Source organism: Biomphalaria glabrata, chromosome 14 (assembly GCF_947242115.1).
Source record: "Biomphalaria glabrata chromosome 14, xgBioGlab47.1, whole genome shotgun sequence".
Taxonomy (NCBI): domain Eukaryota; kingdom Metazoa; phylum Mollusca; class Gastropoda; family Planorbidae; genus Biomphalaria; species Biomphalaria glabrata.
This window is the reverse complement of record NC_074724.1, coordinates 36154160-36180621: the sequence shown is the minus strand read 5'-3', so window position 1 is coordinate 36180621 and position 26462 is coordinate 36154160. Positions and strand designations below refer to the sequence as shown.

The 26462-nt window shown below is 37.9% G+C and overlaps 2 protein-coding genes across 4 annotated transcripts in view; one reads left to right on the top strand and one right to left on the bottom strand.

The window, feature by feature from the left end:
* Positions 1–26462, bottom strand: part of LOC106061741 (kin of IRRE-like protein 1) — a 303275-nt gene that overhangs the window by 255859 nt on the left and 20954 nt on the right. The gene's annotated exons all lie outside the window — the stretch shown is intronic.
* LOC106067997 (uncharacterized) lies at positions 1353–25451 on the top strand. 3 transcript variants are annotated; one of them, XM_056009898.1, is made up of 6 exons: positions 1353–1576; positions 12838–13014; positions 16095–16916; positions 22070–22182; positions 23054–23158; positions 25273–25451. In XM_056009898.1, the coding sequence occupies exons 2-6, from the start codon at positions 12934–12936 to the stop codon at positions 25445–25447; spliced, it is 1296 nt and encodes a 431-aa protein (XP_055865873.1). In that variant the 5' UTR covers positions 1353–1576; positions 12838–12933; the 3' UTR covers positions 25448–25451. The 3 variants fall into 3 exon arrangements, with proteins under 3 accessions (XP_055865873.1, XP_055865871.1, XP_055865872.1); XM_056009896.1 differs by having other exon boundaries at positions 1353–1621; XM_056009897.1 differs by lacking the exon at positions 1353–1576 and adding an exon at positions 9041–9383.

Below are 26462 nucleotides of genomic sequence, written 5' to 3'. Positions count from 1 at the left end.
CTACGGTGACCAAAATGGAAGTCTACAAGGCATGCGTTATGAGTACACTGCTGTATGGCAGTGAATCATGGACCACCTAGGCAAAGCAAGAAAGAAAACTGAACTCCTTCCATTTGAGATGTCTCCGTAGGATCTTGAATGTCTCATGGAAAGAAAAAGTGTGCAATACTGAGATCCTTGCGTGATCAGGTATTCCCAGCATCTTTTCAGCCCTCAGACAACACCGTTTGCGCTGGCTTGGACATGTTCGCCGGATGGAGGACAAGCGCATCCCGAAAGTCATCCTCTATGGTCAACTCGAGACTGGCACAAGAAAAACTGGTCGCCCCCACCTCCGTTACATAGATGTAATAAAACGTGACCTCAAATCAGTGAACATCAATACTGACAGTTGGGAAGACATAGCTCTAGACCGCAACAGGTGGAGAGAGACAGTGACCAAGAAAGCTATGGACAGTGAAAGTACATGGGTCTCAGCTCAGGAAGAAAAACGCACAATCCGAAAAACGGCCAGCTCCTCTACCACCGAAGCAAAAGCCACCTTAACCTGCGCTATCTGTGGGCGGGAGTGTCTCTCCAAAATAGGGCTCCACAGCCACATGAGGAAAATTGCTCTGAGATGAACCATAGTCGTTCTGCGACTGAATGAGGCCAATGATGATATAATTAATCTTTATTACATTCTGACCCTTCATTCTTTCGGAAGATGTTTATTGTACCTGAGAATAGGTTCTTCCTGGAGTTAGTGGAAAAAGTGTAGTCAAGGGGGTCTGAGGGAGCGCTGCGAAGCCCCGTCGCCAAGCACTATTTCCGGTATTGAAAGCCAACAAAATGCATGTTCTGAGGTATCTACAGTGCATTTTCCTGCTATTAAAATGTTTTATTTCAAAAACCCTAATGTGCTATTCTTACTGACTTAGATCCTCCCGCGCCGTTCGGCGCATTAGCCGGAAAGCTGTTTCCACAAAAATGTGTCACTGGCAATGTCTACGCCCATGATAGAAAGACATTCACCCAGCATTACCCCCCCAACACACACACACACACTATCACCATTTTTTTTTTAAATTCAGTCATGTTACAGGATTGTTGTTTTAATCTTGGTCAATAACCCCAGCTGTGTATCCAGGGTTGGCCCCTATAGTTGCAAAGGGACAGGATCTACTCTCGAAACGTAAAATGCCACAGACAGATAACAAATAATTTATACATATACTTCTATTTATCTTAAACTTTGGTATAATCTATCGATACATAATATATTATTCTACCGACAGCCTAACAACATGTACCACGTGACTTGAAACAAAGAAAAGATAACGCTAGGAGACGTCCCAACTAAAATCTTATTGTTTTTTTCTGATAGCAATTTTAATATGGCTATGTGTGTGTGTGTGTGTGTATCTCTAGCTGTCAAGTTTTGGAGACACTTTCAGTGGTCTTAGTTTAAAGACACATTTACCTGTCTAGCTCCAGACTAGCTAAAGGCATTTATAGAGCGTATGTAGACTACCGGAGTTTGAATCTAATAGTTCTGATACCGGATCTGTCACCAAGTCTTGCTAGAGCCTCTAGAGTGAGTTGTATCTCTGTGTAACGGATACAATGTTATTTCTTATTGGTAAGTGGATGTTGAAACTGTTAGGTGGATGCTCGCGCTTACATTAAACATTTACTGCTCTGGAATACTTAAAGGGAAACTCCGATTGGGTTTTACCATTTTTGATATAATATCTTTTTTTGATTTACAGAAAATGAATATTTTATTTTTTTTATTTTTAATAACTTGGTAATTGATGTTTTTCTGGCGTAATTTTGCTGCGCATCCAAAGCGGTCAGATTTTCAACCACGTTTCAACGTGACGTCACACAAACCTATCAATTTAATCTATTGATTTAACGTTTACAGTTTACAATCTCGTCAAAGAAATAGATCTAGGACTGTGCAGTTAGATCTAGCTATAGTAAGCAAAGAAAACAAAATACGTGTTAAGAGTAGATCTACATGCTTGACTGACCATGGCGAGTGTCTCGCCTGACCACTCGACAAACAACAAACTATCGCTTGGTTGTCATGACCGACTACACGTAACAATAGACTAGTCTTACACTGACCAGTTAGTTAGAATTAGTCACATAATCTATTTACTTTGTTGGGACAGATAGGGGAGTAGCTTAAAGTATGACTTTTTTTTTTTCTCGAGTTGGTTATCCTAATGCTTAACCTCTTTCTCTCTCTCTCTCTCTGTCTCTCTCTCTCTCTCTCTGTCCTGATCCCCCAACTTGAAGTCAAGTAAAAACTAATATATACCAAACTCTATCTATCCTTCTCTCTCTTTTTTTTTTTCTCTCTCTCTCTGTCCTGATCCCCCAACTTGTAATCACATTAAAAACTTATATATACCCAACTTTGTCTCTCCTTTTCTCTCTCTCTCTCTCTCTCTTTCTCTCTCTCTCTCCCTCTGTGTCTGTCCTGATCCCCCAACTTGAAATCAAGTAAAAACTAATATATACCCAACTCTCTCTCCTTTTCTCTCTTCCTCTCTCTCTCCCTCTTCCCCCCCCTCTCTCTCTCTATGTCTGTCCTGATCCCCCCCCCAACTTGAAGTGAAGTAAAAACTAATATATACCCAACTCTATCTCTCCTTTTCTCTATTCCTCTCTCTCTCCCTCTTCCCCCCCCCCCTCTCTCTCTCTCTCTCTATGTCTGTCCTGATCCCCCCCCAACTTGAAGTGAAGTAAAAACTAATATATACCCAACTCCTGAGATTCAAGATACTTTACTTTAAACCATGTCTTCTCTAAACAACACACATTTTTAAAAATCAAATTTCTAAAAAAAAAAATGTGATGTCTTCCTTTAGAATTATTTCCAAGGGCATTTGCGCCATTCAGTGCGCAGTTCTTAACATGTTTTTAAGTGTGGCCCATAAAAATCACGTAATTAATAGTTCAATAATGCGCCATCGTTTGATGTTCAGGAGTGCGGGGAAAACAAATTATTTCACTCGCCGTGAACCCTGTCATGGTCAAGGAAATAGATTAATTTGTCCACCCAATTCCTGGGCCCTCAGTCAACGACAGATATTGCTCAGTCACATCAGTCATGTTGATGACATGGCAATGTGACTTTTGATTAAGAGAGCAGGCAAGACGGGGCATGCAGTTCAGTCAGTGTGTAGAGCAGCGATTCTCAAACTGTGCGCTGACAAAACAGAGAATTGCGAAGTTTTTTTGGTTTTGTTTTTCAAGAATAAAAAAGATTTGTGCTTTCAATGTAGTTATTTATTCAAAATCAATGTTTGAATATAAGGATTGTCTTCGAGTACGAAGACTTATGAGGTATGCAGTATTTCCCGTGGCTACGCAGCTCCAGCTGTGACCTAGATATTTTGCCAAATTCAGCGCAGACATAAATCTAATTCGTCCAACGGTGGTCGAATTAGATTTTCTTTTCGCCGTCTGCATCTGTGCTCGGCAAAAAATAAATAAATAAAAATAAAAAAAATATTTCAATATTAACCAAGTAAATAGACATTATTCCAAATTTTTCGAAAAATAAAATATTCAAGGTGAAAGACGTCGCTTCATCTACTAAGCAGAACCTTTTAAAGTGTATACCGTTTAAGCGAGGGGCGTCTGCAATATTATGGACTCAAAATATTTTGAAAACGACATTTCCAAAACGGATCCGCTAACGTGATTCTTCCGGACTTTCTTACATCAAAACGGTGTTAACTCCCACAACTTTACCAAAATCGTTACGTTGACGACTTTTGCCTGACAAAAAAAAAAATGGTCCAAGAAAAGATATTTTACTTAACGCGAAGATGGCGATCATGTACATTGGCAGACGTGAGTTTGAGTTTATTTATATATATATATATATATATATATATATATATATATATATATATATATATATATATATATATATATATATATATATATATATATATTATAATGTCTCTTAATTTACATTGATGGCCAGTGCTTCCCCTTTGTTTATTTTACTTAATTTGACCAGCGAATTTTTTTTACTAGGGGTAATAGTGCGTTCTAGCGAGACCATTCGTCATAGAAGACCTGAACATTGACCTGTAACGTCACAACCTGTGGGCAGTTTAGACCAATAGCTCGTTGCCACGTCGTTCAGACGTGTTGGTTTTTTTTCCAGCCAGAATGTTGACTTGTAAAAGTACAAACTCATTGGTCTTCCTTTCCTGATATCTAATACCAAGAATATTTCTGTAGCACATACTCTCAAAGTCTTGAATTCTTCTTAAAGCCTCAGCGTTCAGTGTCCAGCGTTCACAGCCATATAGGATTAGGTAGACCCCTAGCGAAGAATACGGTTCTAATTTTAATGGGACGCTGATGTTACCCTTCTAGATTTTCCAATTCGCTCATACAAGCGGATGCCAAACTTAAACGGGTTTCGTCTCTATTTATTGATTTACCATCTTCATCGAATTTCTATGTTACTAAGTACATCAACTTATTTCTTAAGTTAATCTCTGTATCATGCATTTATCGTAATAACAAGCTACTAAATAGATTCTATATTGATCCTAATTCTTAAGCTACTCAGTAGCGGGTTTTATCTCTATTTATTGATCCACCATCTCCATCGAATTTCTATGTTACTCAGTACATCACTTTAATTCCTAAGTTACTCTCTATATCATGCATTTATCGTAATAACAAGCTACTAAATAGATTCTATATTGGTCCTTATTCTTAAGCTACTCAGTCACTACTACCTATTATTAATGTATATATGTATTCAAGGCTAGTTAGAGACCATCGATTATGTATATGTACTTGTAGTCCTGTGTCGAACCTCTGTATTGATTAGTAGTGGTGTAAGACTAATCTCTGAAGTATCTATTTCTCTGTATCCCTATGCTACCTTATCTGCATTCTCTAGAGATATCAATATCGAGCCAACACCTTTATCTAACGGTGCATATTCGTGATAATCCAGTTATCTCAGACTAAAAAAACTCAACACCTCTAGCTGTTATAAAAAATGAAAAGTTATTATGGACTTGGTTATCTGTTGATAAACATTGAGTCCATGTGATGAATATCTAATGTAATTAATAGTTTAAATATTCCTTTCTAGTTAATAGTTCTCATTTCCCCCTTTAGATAAGAAAAACAATTTTTTTTTTTTAAAACTTGGAGGTAATATAATTAATACCCCAAAAATATTCCCAGTTGAAAAAGCAAGGTTATATTTAAAGACCAATAACCCTAGTAACCAACATAAGAAAGATACATTTCCAATCATCTAATAACAATTTTTTTCCCTGTAAAATCCCGAGGTAGGGAATTATAACTCTTTACCATCAAGGTTTACAGGAGTCGGATAGAGTTCTTATGATTGTAATATGTGAACAGTTTTGAGATATGTACATTCACTTCTTTCTAGTTTTATGGTTACATAATTTTAACTTTGTCATGACACTCAATATTAAAACTTCAGATATGTGTTAAGTTCTTTCCCTGAGTTTCCTGTTAAAACGATGTCTTTGTATTGTTCAAGAAGCAAAGCGAAAGATGTTCAAATGTTAACATTCTTTCCTGGAGGGTTTGATGATTTTACTTTAATGTCGTTACGGTCAAAAAGGGCTTGACCATGGTGCAGATCACATTTTTTTCCTAATGCCTATATGGTCAGTAGGTTGTCACAAGCAGCCTTGAAGGCATAACTCGTAAATCCACCGTTTCCAATCTGGTGAGTATGAATGTCATTTTATAATCAACAGAATTTATACAGTTGCTTCAGAAGTTTGCGAAAATCACAATGAAATGTTAAATGTTGTTGTTGTTTTTTCAATTAATGCAACATTTCCACTTTTTTTTTTTTTAATAGTAATAGAAATATTATTTAATATCAAAGACATACTACCTAACCAATGAACCCCCTAAAGACAGAAAATGATACAGGTATCCTCTACTCCAGAACAATCAACACAATATCAGATATCCCTGGCCCCCAACACCCCATTTCTGGAAAACCACCTCAGCATTGTACAGGTATATGAAAATCAAACCAGATAATTCTCTACCCTAAAGTCCATTATTTTCCTAAATGTTAATTCTAAGTGATTAGGATCAAACACCTTATTATTATGTAGACATTTGAGCCAGCTAGCCCAAACAAGATTCCTGTATTCGCAAACAATAATCAAGTTAAAGTTATGTATCATTTTATTTTTTAGTTTTGGCAGCTTGTTTAAAATAATAGACAAGCCAACATTTACAAAATTGCCACAGTTTGCTTCCAATAAGTCCCTTACAGTACTTCTAACTTGAAGGAATAATGGACATTCCAAATACATATGTTTCTCATTATCAGCATTTTCAAGATGGCATAATATACATTCACGGTCATTTGCCCGTCTTCTAACCATAGGGGTCATCCCAAAGATAAGTCTATAACTTATCTCTCTAGCTTTTGGTGGGATATGTTTACTGTGTAGGTTTATAAATGTGTCCTTGAATTCTGTCACCCCAAGAACTCTCCCCCACTTAATCCTATTCACTAGGCTTTCCTGTAACAGCTTTTTTTTTTTTTTTTTTTTTTTTTTTTTAAAAGGAAACCTCAGAATTTGCGCTATTCAGTTTTAGCTTTATCATCATAGGAATCCTTGGGCTTTATGCCTCTTTTCTTTGCCTCTTTTTTGGGCTTTATATGCCTCTTTTGTGGGCTTTTTTTTTTTTTAAATATGTTTTTATTTGTAAGTTATCATAATTCACAAGTATTAAATCATAAACAATTGAAAAGTGATTAACCTAAAAATATAATAACAGTAATAGAAATATTATTTAATATCAAAGACATACTACCTAACCAATGAACCCCCTAAAGACAGAAAAATGATACAAGTATACTCTACTCCAGAACAATCAACACAATATCAGATATCCCTGACCCCCAACACCCTATTTCTGAAAAACTACATGAGCTTTATACAGGTATATGAAAATCAAACTAGATAATTCTCTACCCTAAAGTCCATTATTTTTCTAAATGTTAATTCCAAGTGATTAGGATCAAAACCTTATTATTATGTAGACATTTGAGCCAGGTAGCCCAAACAAGATTCCTGTATTCGGAAACAATAATCAAGTTAAAGTTATGTATCATTTTATTTTTTAGTTTTGGCAGCTTGTTTAAAATAATAGACAAGTTAACATTTACATAATTGCCACAGTTTGCTTCCAATAGGTCCATTACAGTACTTCTAACTTGAAGGAATAATGGACATTCCAAATACATGTGTTTTTCGTTATCACCATTTTCAAGGTGGCATAATATACATTCACGGTCATTTGCCCGTCTTCTAACCATAGGGGTCATCCCAAAGATAAGTCTATAACTAATCTCTCTAGCTTTTGGTGGGATATGTTTACTGTGTAGGTTTATGAATGTGTCCTTGAATTCTGTCACCCCAAGAACTCTCCCCCACTAGGCGTTCATGTAACAGCTTTTTAACAACAAGAAAACCACTCTGATGGGTATGTTTATCAGTAAGAAATGTTTTCTAAGCAAACAGTTTCATTAAATCAAAATGAGTTTTAAAGTTGGTTAGACCATATTAGAATATGCGTCAACCTTCATCTAAAAAATTAATTAACGTTGTAATTAGCATGCTGACTTTGGTAAAGTCAGCCATAACATGAAAGCCAAAAAGAGGAGAGCCAATGCAAGGCCGCCCACGCATAACATGGCGTCGCACCCTCTTAAAAGACTTAAAAACTGTGAGCACTAGTAGGGAGGAGGCTGTGGAGGTCGCCTTGACATCTCTGTGGAGAGAGCTTGCCGCCCAGCGCGTCGATTCTAAAATCTAAGTAATCAATATGCACGACTCAGTTGACATGAAGATGTGCGTAGTTATCTCCTCTTTTAAAGGAACGTCTGTATTTTATAAGATAAGATAAACATAATACAAAGAAACAAGAACAAACGCAAAATAGAGATGTAAGATTTGCGAAAAAAAAATGGTCAGCTAAAAAGAAACATTTAATATAAAAAAAAAATATTCATTACAGAAGTTGAACGAATGTTTGGCTGCAACTAGTGGTACACAGCAAGCAAATAAGTCAATCAATATTTTTAATAAGAAATATCGTAACCACGCCTTAGTCTCAATGTGCATTAAAATGTTGAGATTAGAATATGTAATTATTCAAATATCTTAGGAAATATCTTAGGAGATTTTGTTTTCAGGAATGTACGGAACAAAACAACAAAAAAAAAAAAAACGACTACATTCGGAGATGTCGTAAACATGTATTTGCAAACATCATCAACTGTAAACATCATTTCTTTCAGTCGACAACAAGATCGATCTAAGTTTCAAATAGGATTTTCAGTAGGGATGTCATGTGATGTCACATAGGTCAGCATTATCTGTCCTACCAAAACACATTGCAGAGGGACCTATTACATCTTGGTGGTCAGTTTCACTCGTAAACATTCATTTAGGTACGAGTAAATTGGCCACACCTTAACCGATTCTACCTTCGACTTCATCACTTTATATCAAGAAGTTAACTACCACCCCTCCCCTCTTTTTAGTTTCGGCCTCCCCCACAAGGCCCCTACCCACAAGGCCCCTACCCACAAGGATGGCTGCCTTGTCGTGCGGTATACGCGCTGGACTGTAGTTCGGTCGTCTCTATAGTCCCGAGTTCATACCCTGCCCGCTGCCATCCCCCGACGTCCTGCGGGAGGTTTGGACTAGGAAGTAAATTATCTTAAACACCGAAGGAACATCCGAAACATGTCAAACATTTTACAAACAATTTTTTTTTTCACGCAACCAGGAGATGACAATATAATGATTCCTTTCCCTTCTATCACTATAAAAAAGAAGCGAATACCGATACACAATTAGATGTAATCAAACTAATTGTTACGATGTGTTTTGTATCTAGGTCACGTGATTAAGACTTGTCCTGTCTGTGGACGTATTCAAAACGTTTTCTTATCTTAAAGTGTTGAAGTGCGGACCAAGTGTGTCAAGTCCGAGATCGAGGTCAACAAATGCGATGCTGTTGTTCAATGTATCATATAGTTCATTTGATGTAATCGATTACGGGATTCATTCCGTTTGAACATCGCTGATCGGCTTCGTTTGAACATCACACTGAAATCGAATACGTTTGACAATGATAATCATGTTGACGATAAGCCTAAACGACAAACCAAAAAAGTAACAGAATCCTAAGTACTGCAAAGAAGGAAGAAAATAGCTTAATAGAGAGAAACAGTTACTATCCATAGCAAATGTTTATTACACAAAAACTTTCTGTGTTCTAATATTGATTGTGTGTAAAGCTGGACTTGTACGAATTGAGCGAAGAAGGTAAGCCATACAATGTGAACTCATTTTTTTACAAAAGTGTTATACCTTATTTAGATTGAAATAAAATGCACAGACGTAGTACAGTTTTAATATAAAGTAATTAGCGTCGTACAGGTCTCGTAAGGCTGTTTAGTCAATGGTGAAATCTTGAGTCTAGACCAGTGTTTCGTAAACATTTGACGTGTACCGCTTTTATAAATTTTATAACGCTGAGTACCCCACCCCCCTTTCCGTTACCCCAATGTACTAAGACGGCTGATCTAATCATTTGGCTGGAAGGGGCAAGATGTATTTCAGAATGTTTTGGTTCAAACCGAATACACATGTTGTAACCAGAAAGATGTGAAAGTACCAATTTATGTTTATTTTGTAAGACTCCGTCTGAAGCCAATTCCAACGATTCCTCTTCTTCCGCTCGCGACAAACCTTCTGGCATGGGTGTTCGCGTTCATGTTAAATGTTCTCCATTCAATATTATCTGTTTCGTTCAGGGAAATCGTTTCTCAAGCTTGTTTGCGAACTGCCCAAATGCTGCGTTACGTATTTCAGAGTCTTAGCATCACTTTTTGCAGCCGAACTCGTGAAGAAAGAGAAACGAATCACTTCTCTAGTGCCAACTTTTTTTTTTTTGCATAAATTTGAAGTTTTGCAATGTCAGCGTTCACTTTTTCTTGACCGCGAAACAATGAGTTTTTCTTTGCATGTTAACGATAGGCTGAGGCAATTTAAAACAGAGATTATAACTGCCTGGTCGCGCGATATGCGCTCTGGATTGTCGTTGGGTCATCCCAGTTGCACAGGGTTCTTACCCTTCCCGCTTCCATTCATCCGTCGTCTAGTGTGTGTGTGTGTGGGGGGGGGAGAGGTTTGGACTACGAAGTAAAGTACCTTCGCATCTGAAGCAACATGTGAAACATTTTACGAAATAAACTATTTTATGTTACAAAGCCATTTCCAATCGTGCAAACAATTTACAAAACCCAAATCAATCATTAAGAACACATGTAGGTTTATCATGCAATGGCGTAGCTAGGAATGTTCCATCATTTGGGGGGCCCATGGAACTTGATCTATAAAAGGGGGGGGGGACTGCATTTTGAGTAATATTTAATTTTTCATGTAAAAAATACTCATTAGGAGGGGGCCCGGGAGGATTTTCAAATTCTCCCCCCTCCCCCCCCCCCTAGCTACGCCAATGGGTTTATGTCATAGTTCAAATAATCAAATAGGACATTGTCCTTCAGATAGCCACGAATATCGGTATGAAAATGAAGCTAGGCTGGAGTACTTCCATTTCTTCACATATTTTCGAAAAAAGCCGTGCACTCAAAAGAAGGTTTATAATGAAGATGACTATTTTCATACTTTCAAGTTCCTTTTCAGTGCTATCTGTATTGCCTTTCAGTAATACCAGCTAACTTTGATGGTACATTTTGAACATGTGTCTGCAAATCTTCTTTGCTCATGTGTTTAACGCTGCTTAGTTTGTATATAATGTCAAAAATGTCCATAGGCTGGGTTTAACATCTCAAATCTTTCATCTAATGCATTTATTGTTACATCAAATAGGAGGAGGAAAAAAAAGAAGATTCAAACATTGCTTTTATGGCCATTAAAATGGATTGTCTTTGATCGGAAGATTCAGAATAAGTGCAGTATTTAAGATAACCACACAAACCGAGTTGAGGCCTGGATTTTTTATCCTCACCTGATGCAAAAAGCAGCCAAAGGCGTTCTTAGCCTGGGGGTCTATTTAAGTTTTATTATGTTTTTCTGCACCTGTCTTGGGCAACAGCTTTTCTTTTTGGTGTCAAATGAGTGTCCCTCGACCTTAGTAAGAGGTCTTCAGGTGTTTCTTTCGGAGACCAGCTGCTGCCAAATGTTTTCCTTTGTGCTAGTACGAGTACAACGTAATCTGAGTTGATATTCTGGAGCACCTCTGTCAAGACATCTTTTTGTAAATTCGCTCCAAAAAAAAAGATCACCTTTACTTGTGGTCATTTCCCATACGTGATGTGTCCAACCCAGCACAGCTGAGGAATGGTAATGGTTCTACATTCTAAGCCAGCCGCTAGCAGAACATGGTTATTTGTAAGGAGATCTTATTATCTTATATAATACAGACGTTACTTCGAACAAGAAGATGATTACGTCCTACAAGTCATGCATTTAGTCATGCATGTTAACCAATGACTTAAATTCTGCCAAGTCACTGGTTTTCCTGGCTGGCTCAGGCTCTAATAGCACTAAGGAAGAAGGAACATTTGTACAAATTTGTCCTAGCATATGGAACGAGGAATGTGCCTTTATATTTGTGTCTTTCTGAGTATTTTATCAGATTTTGTTTTTGTATTTGAAGATTATGGTTCAGTGTTTTATGTATAATTGCTACTTTACTTTTGAGTCTTCTCTCCTGAAGGTTTTCTAAATTTAGTGATTTTACTAAAGTTGTTTCTCTAGTCAAATGTGAATATTCGTTTGTTATGAATATGTCTTGAAGGCCTATGCCCATTATGGGGCGAAGGTCCCTTTGACGAGGGCGTTCGAGGAGCATGGGATGCCTCATATAGAACATTCAGGTTATACAGACATACAAAAGTGTAGTTTGAACCACTGGGAATGACCTATTCCGCTATACTTTCCTTTGAAGGCGACCAAAAGCACATCTGATCTTAGCCAGACGGTTGTCTAGATAGACTGAAGTTTTTAGAATAGATACACGCGAACTACACTTTGGAAAACTCAGATCTAGACTGTCGTGATAAAGGTCCGGAGTTCGACTTCTCACCCTCGTCACTCTTTGACGTGAGATCAAACTCTGAGCCGTCTTAATGTAACGTCATCATTATCATCCACATCATTGTCATCAACATCATTATCATCAACATGATTATTATTATCAACATCATTATCATCAGCATCATCATTACCATCAACATCATCATCAACATCATTACCATCAACATCATAATCATCATCAACATCATAATCATCATCAACATCAACAACATCATTATCATAAACATCAGTCCCTGAAGTTCTTAGCAAGATATCAAGAGAGAGGCCGGTTCCTTCTTGTATGCTGTCCAGACAGTGTTTCTTTGGACGACCCTTTCTTCGTACTTTCTCTACTATTGCATTGAAGGATGACTTTTGACCGCTAGTCATGTCTTACAACATGAGGTAACACTAGCTCTCCTTTGGTCACTTCACAGCATTGAAGAGTTCGTTCTTTTTCTCCACTCAGATAATTGACTTATAAAAGTACAAATTTAGTCTATAAGATGTACAATTTTTGTTTGTCCAACATTATACCATTGGATTCTAGTCTCAGAATTGGTGTTCAAAATAAAATATAGTTAATGTTAAAAAAAAAAAGAAAAAAAAGAACATGAAGTTATTTTTTTTTTATTTGAAAACTTCTTTAATAACATTTATCAATTTTACTTCTCAGCGATGAAACAATGACGTCGTAGACACGTTGAGTGTGCGACGTCACACTCGGAACACAAAAACATGTGACGTCATCGGCAGCAGACGACAAAAAAAAATGAGACGCTACAGTACGTGGTGTCTGCTGTTGTTTCTTCTGTGTTGTTGTCTGCTCTTGACCTCGATACTATCGCCCCGGGTAAGTTGCCAGATTGACACATTTAATGTTTCCTACACACTGAAGTTTAGTGACGAGGGCGTGATGGTATTCCAGCTAGGTAGCTCAAAGAATTAAGCCACGAGGTAGCACCAGTGTTCAAAATACTTTATCTGGCATCACTTAATGAACGAAGGTACCAAAGAAATGGAAAGAAGCTAAGGTCACTGGCCTATTTAAAACAAGAAAAATCTGATCCGTTGAACTACAGACCAGTATCACAATGAAAGTACTAGGACACATAATATGTAGCAACGTCATAAAACACAGTATAAAATATGATGTCCTCACTTCATACCAACATGGCTTTAGGACATAAAGGACACGTGAAACTTAACTAATAGGACTAAACCATGATTTTTCAAAGGAATTAGATAATATTTAACTTTTTTTTTCAGAAGTTTTTAAGGTACTTGACAAAGTTAAACAACCATTAAAATATTTTGGCATTACTGGTTCATTACATCAATGGATTCAGGATTTCCTGATAAGGAGAGAACAAACCGTAATAGTAAAAGGCTCTAAATCAGTACCAATAAAACTAATCTCTAGTGTGCACCAAGTAACAGTTTTAGGCCCACTACTTTGGCCCACTACTATTTCTGATTTACAAAAATTGACCTACTAAATACTAAGATAATCTGCATCCATTAAGCCACTGTTACATAAGATCTGAACGAAGTGGTCGTCTACTTTCCATTAGAACTAAAACAGAAAGATTTAAAAATTCCTTCATCCCACTGTCGGTCAGAGTGTTACAAGATCATTTGTCGTCATCGAGAAGTACATAGAAGTCTAATTCATAAAGCGCTGGTTATGACTGTGTATGTGTTTCATGTGTGAATGTTGTTCGTATTTGCATCTATATTGTTATTGTAGAGTAGTTACGCTGAGATTGTCAATTGTAGTCAAACTGAATTTCCGTCTGATTGGATCAATAAAAATTCTTATCTATCTTAAATTGAATTAGTTCAGGAACAAATTTCAGTTTACTATCAGACGATTGCTTAATATATAGAACAATAAAAAAAAAAACAATTTTACAAAGACAATTAGATCAATAGCAGAAACGGGAATCAAATTGGAGCATTTCTTTACACTAAGAAAAATACCAGTTATTAAGAGTAACAACAACAAAAAAAAAACTAAAAAAAACAACTACTTATTTTATTCATGGTTATCTAATTACACAACTAAAAACTCAAAATATCTAGATGTAATAATAAATGAAAAACAATCATGGAATCACCATATTGATAAGATTATTTAAAAAACCAAAGAAAGTATTAGGGTTTATATAAAAAAAAATTACAAATCAAACAGAAACATAAAACTAAATAGTAATTTAACCTTGGTTAGGCCAATTTTAGAAAATGCGTCCTCTGTTTGGGACCCCTCAACTCAAGAAAACATAAAAAAACATAAGGAAACAGACGCAAAATAGAGCCGTAAGACTTAGAACAAAAAAATATTCCCATTTGATTAGAGTAACACCTTTAGTTAAATCACTAAATTAAGAGATCATTCAGGGCTGAAGATTAAAAATTAAAGTAGCAATAATACTGTTACAAACGAACAGTACGTTTGACCCAGGCGAGATGACACAGCGGCGAGTGTTCTCTGGAATCTACGCGTGTAAATAAAGACAGGATGTGACGTGTCCTCACGTGATGTTCCAAAAGGTACTAGCAGTGTTTTGCAAAAAATGGAGGAGCGATTAGGGACTCTATATAAACCAGAGAGTTAATGCGAAAAGTCAGTCGTCGGTATAGTCATCGTTACTGTTGTCTACTGTGCGAGACAGTAGAAGAGAAATGTGTACGACTCGATGCAAGTTAACTAGGGTAGAGTTAACTGGAGTGGACTACAGTCGTTAAAGTCTATACAGCGAACTACAGTGGACTTGGGCCGGTACAGTCGATATAAGACGTGTACGGCTCCGTAGATTTGAGTACGACTCGGAACAGCTGAGTAGTGCGGAATACGGCTCGATGCAAGTTGAGAAGAGATGAATTGCAACGAAGTATAGCTAACTGTTAACTGCCAGATACTGTACAGTCTTCTACGCTACATGTTACAGTGACGAAAAGCTAGAGTTAATAATCATATGAAGTTGAGTTGTCAAGTTCTTGGCAGTGTTTTTATATGTGTGCCAACTAGTACATTTAGCCAGAAGATTCAGAAATACGTAACAATACACAAAAAACTGAACAATAATTTACAAATACCGAAACAAAACCTAATAAAATACACAGTAAGGCACAAAGAGAAAGACATTTCTTATTCCATAGGGTAGGACTAATCCTCTTTCTTCCCTAGTGCTAATAGAGCATGGAATGGGTTGCCTGAGTCAGCCAGGAAAACTAATGAATTATCAGAGTTTAAGTCATTGATTAAAATGCATGACTAGATTGACACATGAAATGCATAGGACGAAATTATCTTCTTTTTTTGAAGTAACGTCTGTAATATATAAGATAAGATAAATTCAATTCTCAACTCGAACGGGCCTCTGAAATAATCTCTGGAAAGTAAATACGATTTGCTAAATGAAATGGCCTTCGACCGTAAAAACAGACGAGTGTTACATTACCAACCCCAATGGACTGCATGTTTAAACGGAAGACGAAATTCACGACTTTTAGTATTAAGGGAATAATAATACTTAATAATAATTTAATTTTTAGAGCGCTGTTAACAAACACAATGTAGGCTCAAGGCGCTGTGATAACATAACAAACATAAAGAAGTTACGCTGATGTTGTCAATGTAGTCAAACTGAATTTCCATTTGATTGGATTAATAAACGTATCTTATAAACACGAGAGCTAAAATGGAAAAGTAATCTAAAATAGTTTATGGGCGCCTACTGGATATAAAGGAGGATTTTCACTATAAGAACCTGCAAGAGTTCCACCATCGCATGTATTCACCTTGTAATTAAACACGGCCAATATGTTTCCCAACCCCGTTTCTTCAATGATCATACGATTTTAACTAGATAATGTATAGACACTGTCAGCATGGAACTCATTGTGTAACAATTTCTTTCTTATTTACAGGACAGCTATCAGAAGATTCAAGTCACAGAGTCCCCAAGGCGTGATAAGAGTGTCCACTACTTCATACCTGGACGTTACGATGACATCTACATGTACTCGGCCATAGCCGATGACCCCAAGACCCTGCACGCGGGCAGTGCGGTGGACGTAGTGGTGACAGCGCTGGACAAGACAAGGGTCAGCCTCACCTGCTGCATGCTTCTAGACGGGGATAATGGCACCGTCTTTGTCACTCCAGCTAGTGTTTATTTCCATAACTATATAACCCTGCGGTCTTTCACACATATTGCCAGCGAGTACTTTCATCCGTCCACGTACCTGGCCAGACAGTACCGCTGTACGTCACAGTCACGCCCCAGATACGTCACTCTTACGTCATCGGCATGTCCCGACAGCATCAACGACTACCTCCCGGTCACCTATCCTAAAGTTTCTCCACGTGGACTAGCTCTATGCGCCAAAGTAGCCCGCAGCCCTGACCTGAATGTCCAGAAACTAGCCGAGTGGTTTGAAGTGCAGAGACATCTAGGCGTGGACAAGATTGTCGTCTATAACTTAGGAGTAGATAATGCAATCAGCGCTATTTTTAGATATTATAAAAACTTGGGGCTTTTGGAGATGTTGGCCTACGAACTCCCAGGCGAGCCCAGATCTAGGAATCTAAATGAGGTTTTTAAAAGGACGCGTCAATTTGTGCAAGACGAGTCAGTTCCGGTCCTTGACTGCAAGCTGAGGATGTCGGGATATGATTTTGTTCTTAGTCATGACCTAGATGAAATGGTTATACCACGAGAAAATATCCCCTTGAAACGGCTGTTAAAGGTAAAACACAACGTTACTGGATAATTTAATAATGGCATTTGATGTATCAATAGTTACCACACTTGTAGTCAAATTTTAATTATAGAAAAAAAAATTGGCTCGAGATTGCGTCATCTTTGTATACGACACAATTATTAAAATATCTTGTCAACTATAATTAATTATGCAATGGCTAATTTCCTGAGTCTGATTAGTTAATTGATTATTCACAACATTCCGAGACGCCAACAGCATGAAAAGTCTCTCATACTTCCTCTTCGACATTCAAGTTGGGAGATGAACTTTCAAGTTGGGAGATGAACTTTCAAGTTGTGAGATGAACTTTCAAGTTGGGAGATGAACTTTCAAGTTGTGAGATGAACTTTCAAGTTGTGAGATGAACTTTCAAGTTGTGAGATGAACTTTCAAGTTGGGAGATGAACTTTCAAGTTGGGAGATGAACTTTCAAGTTGGGAGATGAACTTTCAAGTTGGGAGATGAACTTTCAAGTTGGGAGATGAACTTTCAAGTTGGGAGATGAACTGCGCAGTGGTTTCTGTAGTGTAGACGAACCTTCTAGCTATTTACATATGTCAGGATGCCCATTGTGTGTAGCTGATGATCTTATTACATATTTGAAGACTAAAAAAAAAAATGAACTGGCGCAGTTCGTAATAAAGTAAAAAAAAAAAAAAAGTAAAGATCCCCCTTCAGACCTTGCGATCTATAGGCCAGATGATGTTACGGTCAAGGTGATCTGTTTCTTAACGAGCAGGGTGTTATTTGGCCAGCACAACGACCAGCCGCCATGACTTTCCCAAACTAAAGTCAGGTACCCATTAGAGTTGGGTGGACTCTGAGGCGCCATAAAAATCCCGTAATTTAAAATCCCAGTCTGCATCGAGATTCGAACCCAGGACGCCAGTTTCTTAGGTGTAAATATTGTTATAAACCTGGTGGTGGCACAGATGGGGGTAGTGGTGTGAGTGTAGTCAGCCGACGCAAATCGCCCCAGGCCAGCGCTAGACGAGCGGTCAACCGTGACGAGTTACGACGGTCAGCCGAGTCGTGTGTCAACAGGATGGTTCGGGAAGGATCGACGTCGTGAACAGAGCTCAGTAGCGTCACGAGAGTTGTAGTCATCTAACCACCTAGAAACGTCGAGCGGCGTTCTGTCCGGTTCTAGAAGGCCAGTAGGGACCCTATATAAAGAGCGGCGGTGTCAAGTCAAGACGGATCAGAATGGAGGTTCACGACAAGAGTTCAGAACACGGTCGACTACAGCACAGTTCAGCGGTGTGGTTCTGTACGGAGCATTACGACGGTTCAGTGCGGAGTACTATCAAGTACAGTTGAGACGAACGGCGTCTTGATCTTGGTTTGTGATCGAGTCCGACACAACGAGCCTAGTGTGTGAAGTCAGTCCTGAACTGTTGAAACCAGTGCAAGCCCGGAACGAGACGGAGAGGCCAGTGCAAGAGTTGATACGGCGGAACGGTGTTATCGGAGAGATATTAGTACAGTGTACGTGTTGCCAATTGTACAGTATTGGCTGTTATTTATTCAACTATTAAAGTGTTACGTTACTTTGGAGCCCTGAGTTGTCAAGTTCTTTAGGTTGGTGGTGTATGGTGCAGTTTGCAGAGAGCCTGGATAGTGAGATTTGTAACAATATAAACATTTCACCCACAGTCAAGTACAATAAAATACACGCGTTTAACTACTCAGCCATCGCGACCCTTGACATAAAGTTCGTAGGTGTGAATATAAAAACTTTATCCACAACTGTACAATAAAATACATTGTTGTGTATTTATTTTATGTTTCTTGTAGTGTGCTTATGTTTATTATGTGTATGCATGCTTCTTGTGTATTTATTAGCGGCCCCCGAAAGTGGAAAAGACGCTATTAGTTTTGTGTGGCCTGTCTGTCCGTCCGTCCCGTTTAGATCTCGTAAACTAGAAAAGATAATGAAAATCCGACATTAAAATATTTTAGACCAAAGTTCTGGTGCAACGGCTACTTTTTTCTTTTCTGAAAGCGAAAAATCTAATTTTTTAAATCACTTATGCAAGCATTTTTTTTTCATAAAAATACACCACTTTTACAACTATTCACTATTAATAGTAACAAACACTTGAGGCTCTTTATTAAGGAGGTCACATAGTACCACATTTTTAACACATTTATGCAAACGTTTGTAGATTGTTTGTCAAATTTCTTTTTAATTTAATTATTATTGTCAAGTTATGTAAGTTCTGTTATACTAAGTAATATATTTACACACAAAAAATGTTTACTTTTTTTTAAGAGAAAAAAACTATTTAGTATGCATATGTATGCATAGTTTAAAACAACAATTAATAAGTAGTTTTTCATATCATTTTAACTGCAGTGCTATAATGGACACATAGAGTCCATAACGAAAGAAAAAGAATTTTTTTTTTATTTTTGGATTTTTTTTTACGGAAATGTTGTATTTTTGAGGAATAGGAGATTGGCCCTTTACAAAACAATTATATCAATTATATATTCATTATAAGACATTAGTTAGGCCAGGTTCACATCTAACTTCACATTCACTTTCACCTATCCTTTGGTCTGATGGACCGCTGGGGCACCACAAGATCTGTTAACCTTTTTTTCTCCTTTCTTTTCTGTCATTTGTCTTTGATAGAATCTCATTCTGATAATATTGAAACCTGCCTTTTTACCTGCCTGGGTGGACCACCTCGGGGGCCGATTTTCAGTTTGTGTGTTTCCACACAAACTGTCTTTGTAACCTTGTGTTTCTTGTTGTGTATTTATGTTTCTTAATGTGTATGCATGCTCTTGTTGTCTGTTTATGTTTCTCGGTACTTATGTTTCTTGTTGTGCGTTTATTTTCCTTTTTGCGTGTTTATGTTTTTTGTAGTGTATTTATGTTTCTTAATGTGTAGGCATGCTTCTTGTTGTGTATTTATGTTTCTTGTTGTGTATTTATGTTTCTTGTTGTGTGTTTATGTTTCTTGTTGTGTGTTTATGTTTCTTGTTGTGTGTTTATGTTTCTTGTTGTGTGTTTATGTTTCTTGTTGTGTGTTTATGTTTCTTGTTGTGTGTTTATGTTTCTTGTTGTGTACTTATGTTTCTTGTTGTGTGTTTATGTTTCTTGTTGTGTGTTTATGTTCCTTGTTGTGTGTTTATGTTTCTTGCTGCGTATTTATGTCTCTTGTTGTGTGTTGTGAGCTGATCTGTAGGCTACTGGTGGGTCAAAGGGGCTTGGTGTCCAGGCCAGCTTGTTTGCGTGTACTGTGTAATTATGAACTGTTTTGTCATTCTTGTGTAATAAAACCTCTGATTGAGACATGTTTTCATAATGTTCTGTAAGGTTACTAGATACACATAGACCATCTAGAATAAAATATCTTCAGTATCAAACTTATATTTCTCCTACTTAAGTTATCACAAAATTTCTAATTGCAAATATCTCTAAGTGCTTTTCTAGTGGGTGACTTAACAAGTTCTTAATGATAACAAGCAGTACACAAAAAAAAACAAGTTTAAAACTAAAAGAGACAAATCTTTCTTTATGAGGCTGATTACTTTTTGTAAGAGCGATTATTTTGCTCTTAATAACTAATAAATAATAGATTCTTTAAAAATTTGAACATTTTTTAATCAGGCGCCAATTCACCCCCCCTCCCCCTCCTTTTTCCACAAAAAAAAATTTCCTGCTTAAGCGAATGTATAAATCTACTTTTTTTTCTTCTTCTTTTCAAGATGAAGTGATTCGACTGCTTTCTCGTTCTCTCGCGCTTGACCAGTATATTTTATGCCTCTTCTGTGAATTGAGAATGGCTTGGTCAGGGCCGGCCTTAGATAATTGGAGGCCCTAGGCGAAGGGGATTTGATGGCTCCCCTAATGAAATAGAAAAATAATAAACAGCAAAAGAAAGAAATAACGCAATTAATTAAAACCTAGTGTACTCCGACAATAACATTGGGCACAAGTTTAGCTATTTCTTCTATAAAACAAATTGTTTTGAGTCCTGTGCGAGGTACCCTAGGCGACTGACTAGCTTGCCTATGTTGTAGTTCGTACCAGGCTTGGTCATTGACTTTTTTTCTTTAAGATATCTCCCATCACTTCAATAGTCAGATGAACACATCCAAATCTGGATAGGTCTGTGTAAAATGATTTGGCGACTCAAGTGTACCCAACAGACTGACAGAAGTTGTGTTCTATTCTAACTGGAGGAACCCGTATACACCTCCCACTGATCCCCCTTCCACTGTTCACTTGTATAAATGAATAATGTTTATTGACTAAGGACTGCAATATCAAATTTATTATACACTAGCAGATTTATAATTTTATATTTCATTGCTTACATGTAGGCCAAAGACTTAAAATGTTTACTCAGTGATAAAGGTCCAGACAATGCTAAGTTTATTTAATTTAAATTGCTAGTGTGTCACATGACCAGAACATTTTTTTCGATAATAAAAAAAAAAATGTTACATTCGTGTCCTAAGACTTAGGAAGATGGCTGTACTTAACGTAACAACGTAGACCCTACTGTGACCTATAAATTTTGTCAGAGTTGATACATTTGTACATTTTAGAAATTGTGTGGTGAGGGTTATAGAACTCCATCCATCCACCTGAACTTAAGATCTTAAATACTGCAACTTGCAGCTTTTCATCTGACCCTCTGACCCCTTAAGCACAAAAACTGTTCGACCAGAAATAAACACAGTAACATATGCCTATAGGCCAAGACCAATTGAATTGCAATTACAAATATTTCTTTATGATGATTGTTTATGTATAAAGTTAAAGTAAAGTTCCTCTTTATGACCTTGAGGTCATTTGCCTATAGGGCAGATGATGTAAAGGTAATCTATTTCTGTGGCCACGGTTAACGAGAGTTTCATGTGGCCAGCACAACGACCCATCGCCTTTTCTTTTCCCCAACTAATGTCAGGTACCCATTTGAGCTTGGTGAACTCAGAGTCGCCCTAGAGATCCGGGAATTAAATCTCCCAGTCTTAAACAAGATTCGAACCTGGGCACCCTCGGTTCGGAAGCCAAGCGCTTCACCACTCAGCTACCGCGCTTTATTATTATTGTTTATGCCTCAAAAGCTATTTCAAACCTAATGCTCACTGTAACACATCGACTGTCTACACAGGAAAGTCTTGCCACGTCTCCTAACGCTGCCGGCTTTTACTTGTACACCTCGTTCTTTCTATTGGACTGGACGGCGACGAATCCAAAGCAGAAACTTATAGTCAAAGCTTACAGGTAAGTTTACAAAGAACACCTCACAATCACATACAGGTAAGTTTACAAAGAACACCTCACAATCACATACAGGTAAGTTTACAAAGAACACCTCACAATCATATACAGGTAAGTTTACAAAGAACACCTCATAAACACATACAGGTAAGTTTACAAAGAACACCTCGCAATCACATACAGGTAAGTTTGCAAAGAACACCTCGCAATCACATACAGGTAAGTTTGCAAAGAACACCTCGCAATCACATACAGGTAAGTTTACAAAGAACACCTCACAATCACATACAGGTAAGTTTACAAAGAACACCTCACAATCACATAGAGGTAAGTTTACAAAGAACACCTCATAAACACATACAGGTAAGTTTACAAAGAACACCTCGCAATCACATACAGGTAAGTTTACAAAGAACACCTCGCAAACACATACAGGTACTTAAGTATGAAATGAATAGACTTTATTTTGTACCAGTTTATCTGTGGGGTCAGGGCATTTGTCTTGGTGTAGACTGCTATTGAAGAAAGTATTTTTTTATCTTAAAAAAAAAGTTTTAAACAGATAGGTCGTAATGTTCTTCTTGAATGTAGTGTAGCATGTTGTCTGTCAGCGATCAATGGGGAGTGAGTTCCAAACCTTTGGTCCGTGCACTGAAAAAGCCCGCAGACCGTAGCTTTTGAGGGAGAAACGTTGCACCTCCAGATTACATCTATGTAACATCTGACATACTTGTTTTCTTGTACTGCTGGCAGAATGCGATTACACGCAAAGGAACCCAGAAAAACAGTCAAAGAATTATGGGTACTTTACATCATAACCAGAAATCCTTATAACATTTGTTCTACAACATTTAAAACATATGATCTCTTACAGGACGTCCACTGTACCAAGATGGGAGGCTATTAAATTTGTCTTCATCCCAGAAAGAACCAGAACAATACTCACACACGAGATATTCCCTCGCCCCAAGTACGACACGTAAGTATATTGCTAATAGATGCAGACATTGTTAACCAAATCTAAAAGTATTGTTAATAATTGCACACATCAACAATCGTATCTAAGTGCATTTCTAATACATTCACATATCATCAATTGTATGTATTCATTCGTGCACACCGGGCCGGCCCTAACAATTGTGGGGCCATATGCGAAACGGATTGCGCGGGGCTCAGTCTTGGTAGGATAAGCATAATGTCAAAATTAATATTTTGTATTAGAAAATACATTCTTCTATACAATAAATAATTTTTTTATGAAATGAAAGCTGACAATGCAGGGTCTTTTTTTTGTTCGCAAGTAGGATTTACTCCCCAAAATGACAATTTTGTCTATTTTTCATACTTTTATGAGTTTTTAGGAAATTTTAATTATTTCAGGATATTTCCAGGACTCTTTCGTATATTGCCATAACAGGAGATTTGCAGGATGCCCTGGAAAATCCGGAGGCCGCTGAAACCCTGTTATTATATATAAGTTATAATAGTTTAATAATTTAAACCTAGAATTAGTGCCGGGTCTATGAAAGTGCGGGGCCCACAGCAACCGCATAGGATGTAGTGGCCTAAGGCTGGCCCTGCATGCACATATTGTTAAATGTATCATTTGCAAAACATCTTGTCTCAGTTGGACGCAAGAAACTCTTCAAGATGTATTTCATAAAAGATGTTCAACAACTGGTTAAGTTCTAAATCTAAAAGGTCAGTGTACACAAACTTCGGATGAAGTGGTCAGCTTCTGTCCAAGCTAAAGCAGAAAGATGTTTTAATACATTTCAAGACTGACACGCCTACACAAAAGTTACAACAAGCTTGCAGATGTTGTTTCTTGAAGGTAAAAAAAAATTCGTTTCCAACATTAAACGAGAGAAATGCTGTACAGATTGGGCTCATTATTTATGGGACGTCACTGTACGTCTTGACCCCTCTCATAGCTTCTCACGTGACCAAAGAGGTCAATCCTTGGTATATTACAGTTACATGTTAGCGTTTTAAAACTTTTTCCTATTGTCACAGTCCAGTTTTAGAACCTCTGTGACATGAAGTGACACTCAGTCACCTATTGTAATCTTCCGTGCGGGCAAGCACGAGGTTATGTGAATAAGTTAAAGGACTCTGAAATAAGGGTCAATGTTAGGCAGTTAGTAAAGAACTCCAGCAGAGAGTGGATGTACGATTTTCTCTGTCTGTAATATGTACCCTAATGAATTTGATCTTATGTTAACTTGAGAGATTTCTTCGGACTTATGTTGTGAACATTTCATTGATGTGATTACTTATTCTACATGGCATGAGCAGCCAGTATTTATTGGTTTATATTTTGTGACGGCTGAAGTCGTCAATATCTTTGTGATTTATCTAATATGTAATAAATTTCATGTCTGCTACCAGTGTGTTTATCAGTAATTCTAAATGTTGTCGTTGTAGACTTGAGTATACTAGAATTGTTGCGCACTTGCAAATCTAGTGCGTCTAATAAAGTACATCGTTAAGAAGAGCATTATAGCCGACCAGACATTCGCGTCATCACGCCTACAGTAACAACACCAGGCAGTGACACCTATCCAAACCTTCTGGCTTCCTTGTGGGCCTTTCATGTGTTGTTTTTTTCTCCAACTGTTGGTGTCAATGTTGAAGAGCTTCATGTCACGCATCATGTGTCACGCATCATGTGTCATGTGATCAGTGGAAGACCTGCAGCTCTCTGTCCTCTATTAGATGATGTATTAGAATATTAGATCACCATACAGTGTCTTGGGGGAAGTCTGCATCAGGTGTCCATGTCCACACTTTGTAATATTGTGAAAAAAAAAATCATTTATCTGCCCATTGATTGCTTCAGTCATTAAATACTATCTTAGATTTGCAGACTTCACGTCGTGCTGGCTATTTATTATGCAAAATAGCCAAAAGTATCACTCCGTATCATAGCGCGTGTCAGCCTCTACGTGTGTCGTCAGCATCTACGCATGTCAGTCTCTACGTGTGTCAGTCTCTTCGTGTTTCAGTCTACTTGTGTCAGTCTCTAAGTGTGTCAGACTGTAAATGTGTTTAACGCTTGAAGTGTGTAAAGTGCATGTCATTCATCCCCAGGGCGATCTTATCACCAGACGACGTTATCCTTCATCACTACCGGAAGTGTCCCCGAGACACCTGGGGCACGTGCACAGCGGCCACAGTGGTTGATGACGTCATGATGAGGTTTCGTGATCTGGACAGCCAAGTTACCCAAGTGCTGGAGAGAACTCTCAAAATAAAACAATTCTAGTTTCTATGAGCGTTTGTACTGGTATTATTTCCGGGTCAGAAGAAAAAATGCTGAACTCATTACAGAAAATAGATATTTTAAAATGTTGTTGCGAGTCTGGGTGTTTTGTATCAGTCCTCACCTGTAACCTCCAATAAAAGAGGGAAAGGGGGCAAAGGGAGAGGCAACAAGACAGGTGTAGAAAGGGTGGGGGCAAGGAGGACACGATTCCCCAGGCGCCACCCTTAAGGGGGCTCTACACGCAGCCTATATTTCTATGTGATGTTCATGGATAATTGGGGGGAGGGGCGCCAATAAGGTACCCTGCCCCGGGGACACGTTTTGCTCAATACGCCTCTGCGACAAGATGTATTTAGTTTATTCTGTTATTTTGCAAAGCTCGGCAACAGTCTAAGTAAAAGTACAGTTCCCTTTTCAGACCTTGCAATCTACAGGGCAGACGATGTAAAGCTTATCTGTTTCTATGGCCGAAGGTTAACGAGAGTGTCGTGCGGCCAGCACAACGACCAACCGCTTTTGCGTTCCCGAACTAATGTCAGGTACTCATAGAGCTAGGTGGACCCAGGTGCATGCTGAAAAATCAAGAAATCCAAAATCCTAGTCTTCACCGCGAAACGGACCCGAGACTTCTCGGTTTACAGGCTCAACGCGTTACCACTTAGCCACAAAGCCCCCGGAAACAGTTTACCCACATGTCGAAAACCCTCGACAGATTTTATGACGAAAAAAAAAAGAAAATCATAACTTTCCATATTCAACGTATATCAAAGCAGGGGACATCAATGTTGACTACTAGAAGGACAAAGTCTTAGACCGCACTATTTGTAGACATTGTAATGAAGAAATGTACGGGCATTGGGGGGGGGGGGGGTGACCCTATCACTGGAAGATAATTGGAACTAACCGAAAAAGATTACTCCGCCATCAAATCTAATGCCACCTCTACCTCTTTTGCTTTGTAGGCGGGAATGTCTCTCCGGAAAATGGCCCTAGTGTCACACGAAAAAAAAAGTGC

Coding starts and splice junctions, on each gene's coding strand:
- LOC106067997 (XM_056009898.1), top strand. CDS start 12,934: ATGAGACGCTACAGTACGTGGTGTCTGCTGTTGTTTCTTCTGTGTTGT. Junction 16,917..22,069: donor CCTTGAAACGGCTGTTAAAG/GTAAAACACAAC, acceptor CTGTCTACACAG/GAAAGTCTTGCCACGTCTCC. Junction 23,159..25,272: donor CCTCGCCCCAAGTACGACAC/GTAAGTATATTG, acceptor ATTCATCCCCAG/GGCGATCTTATCACCAGACG.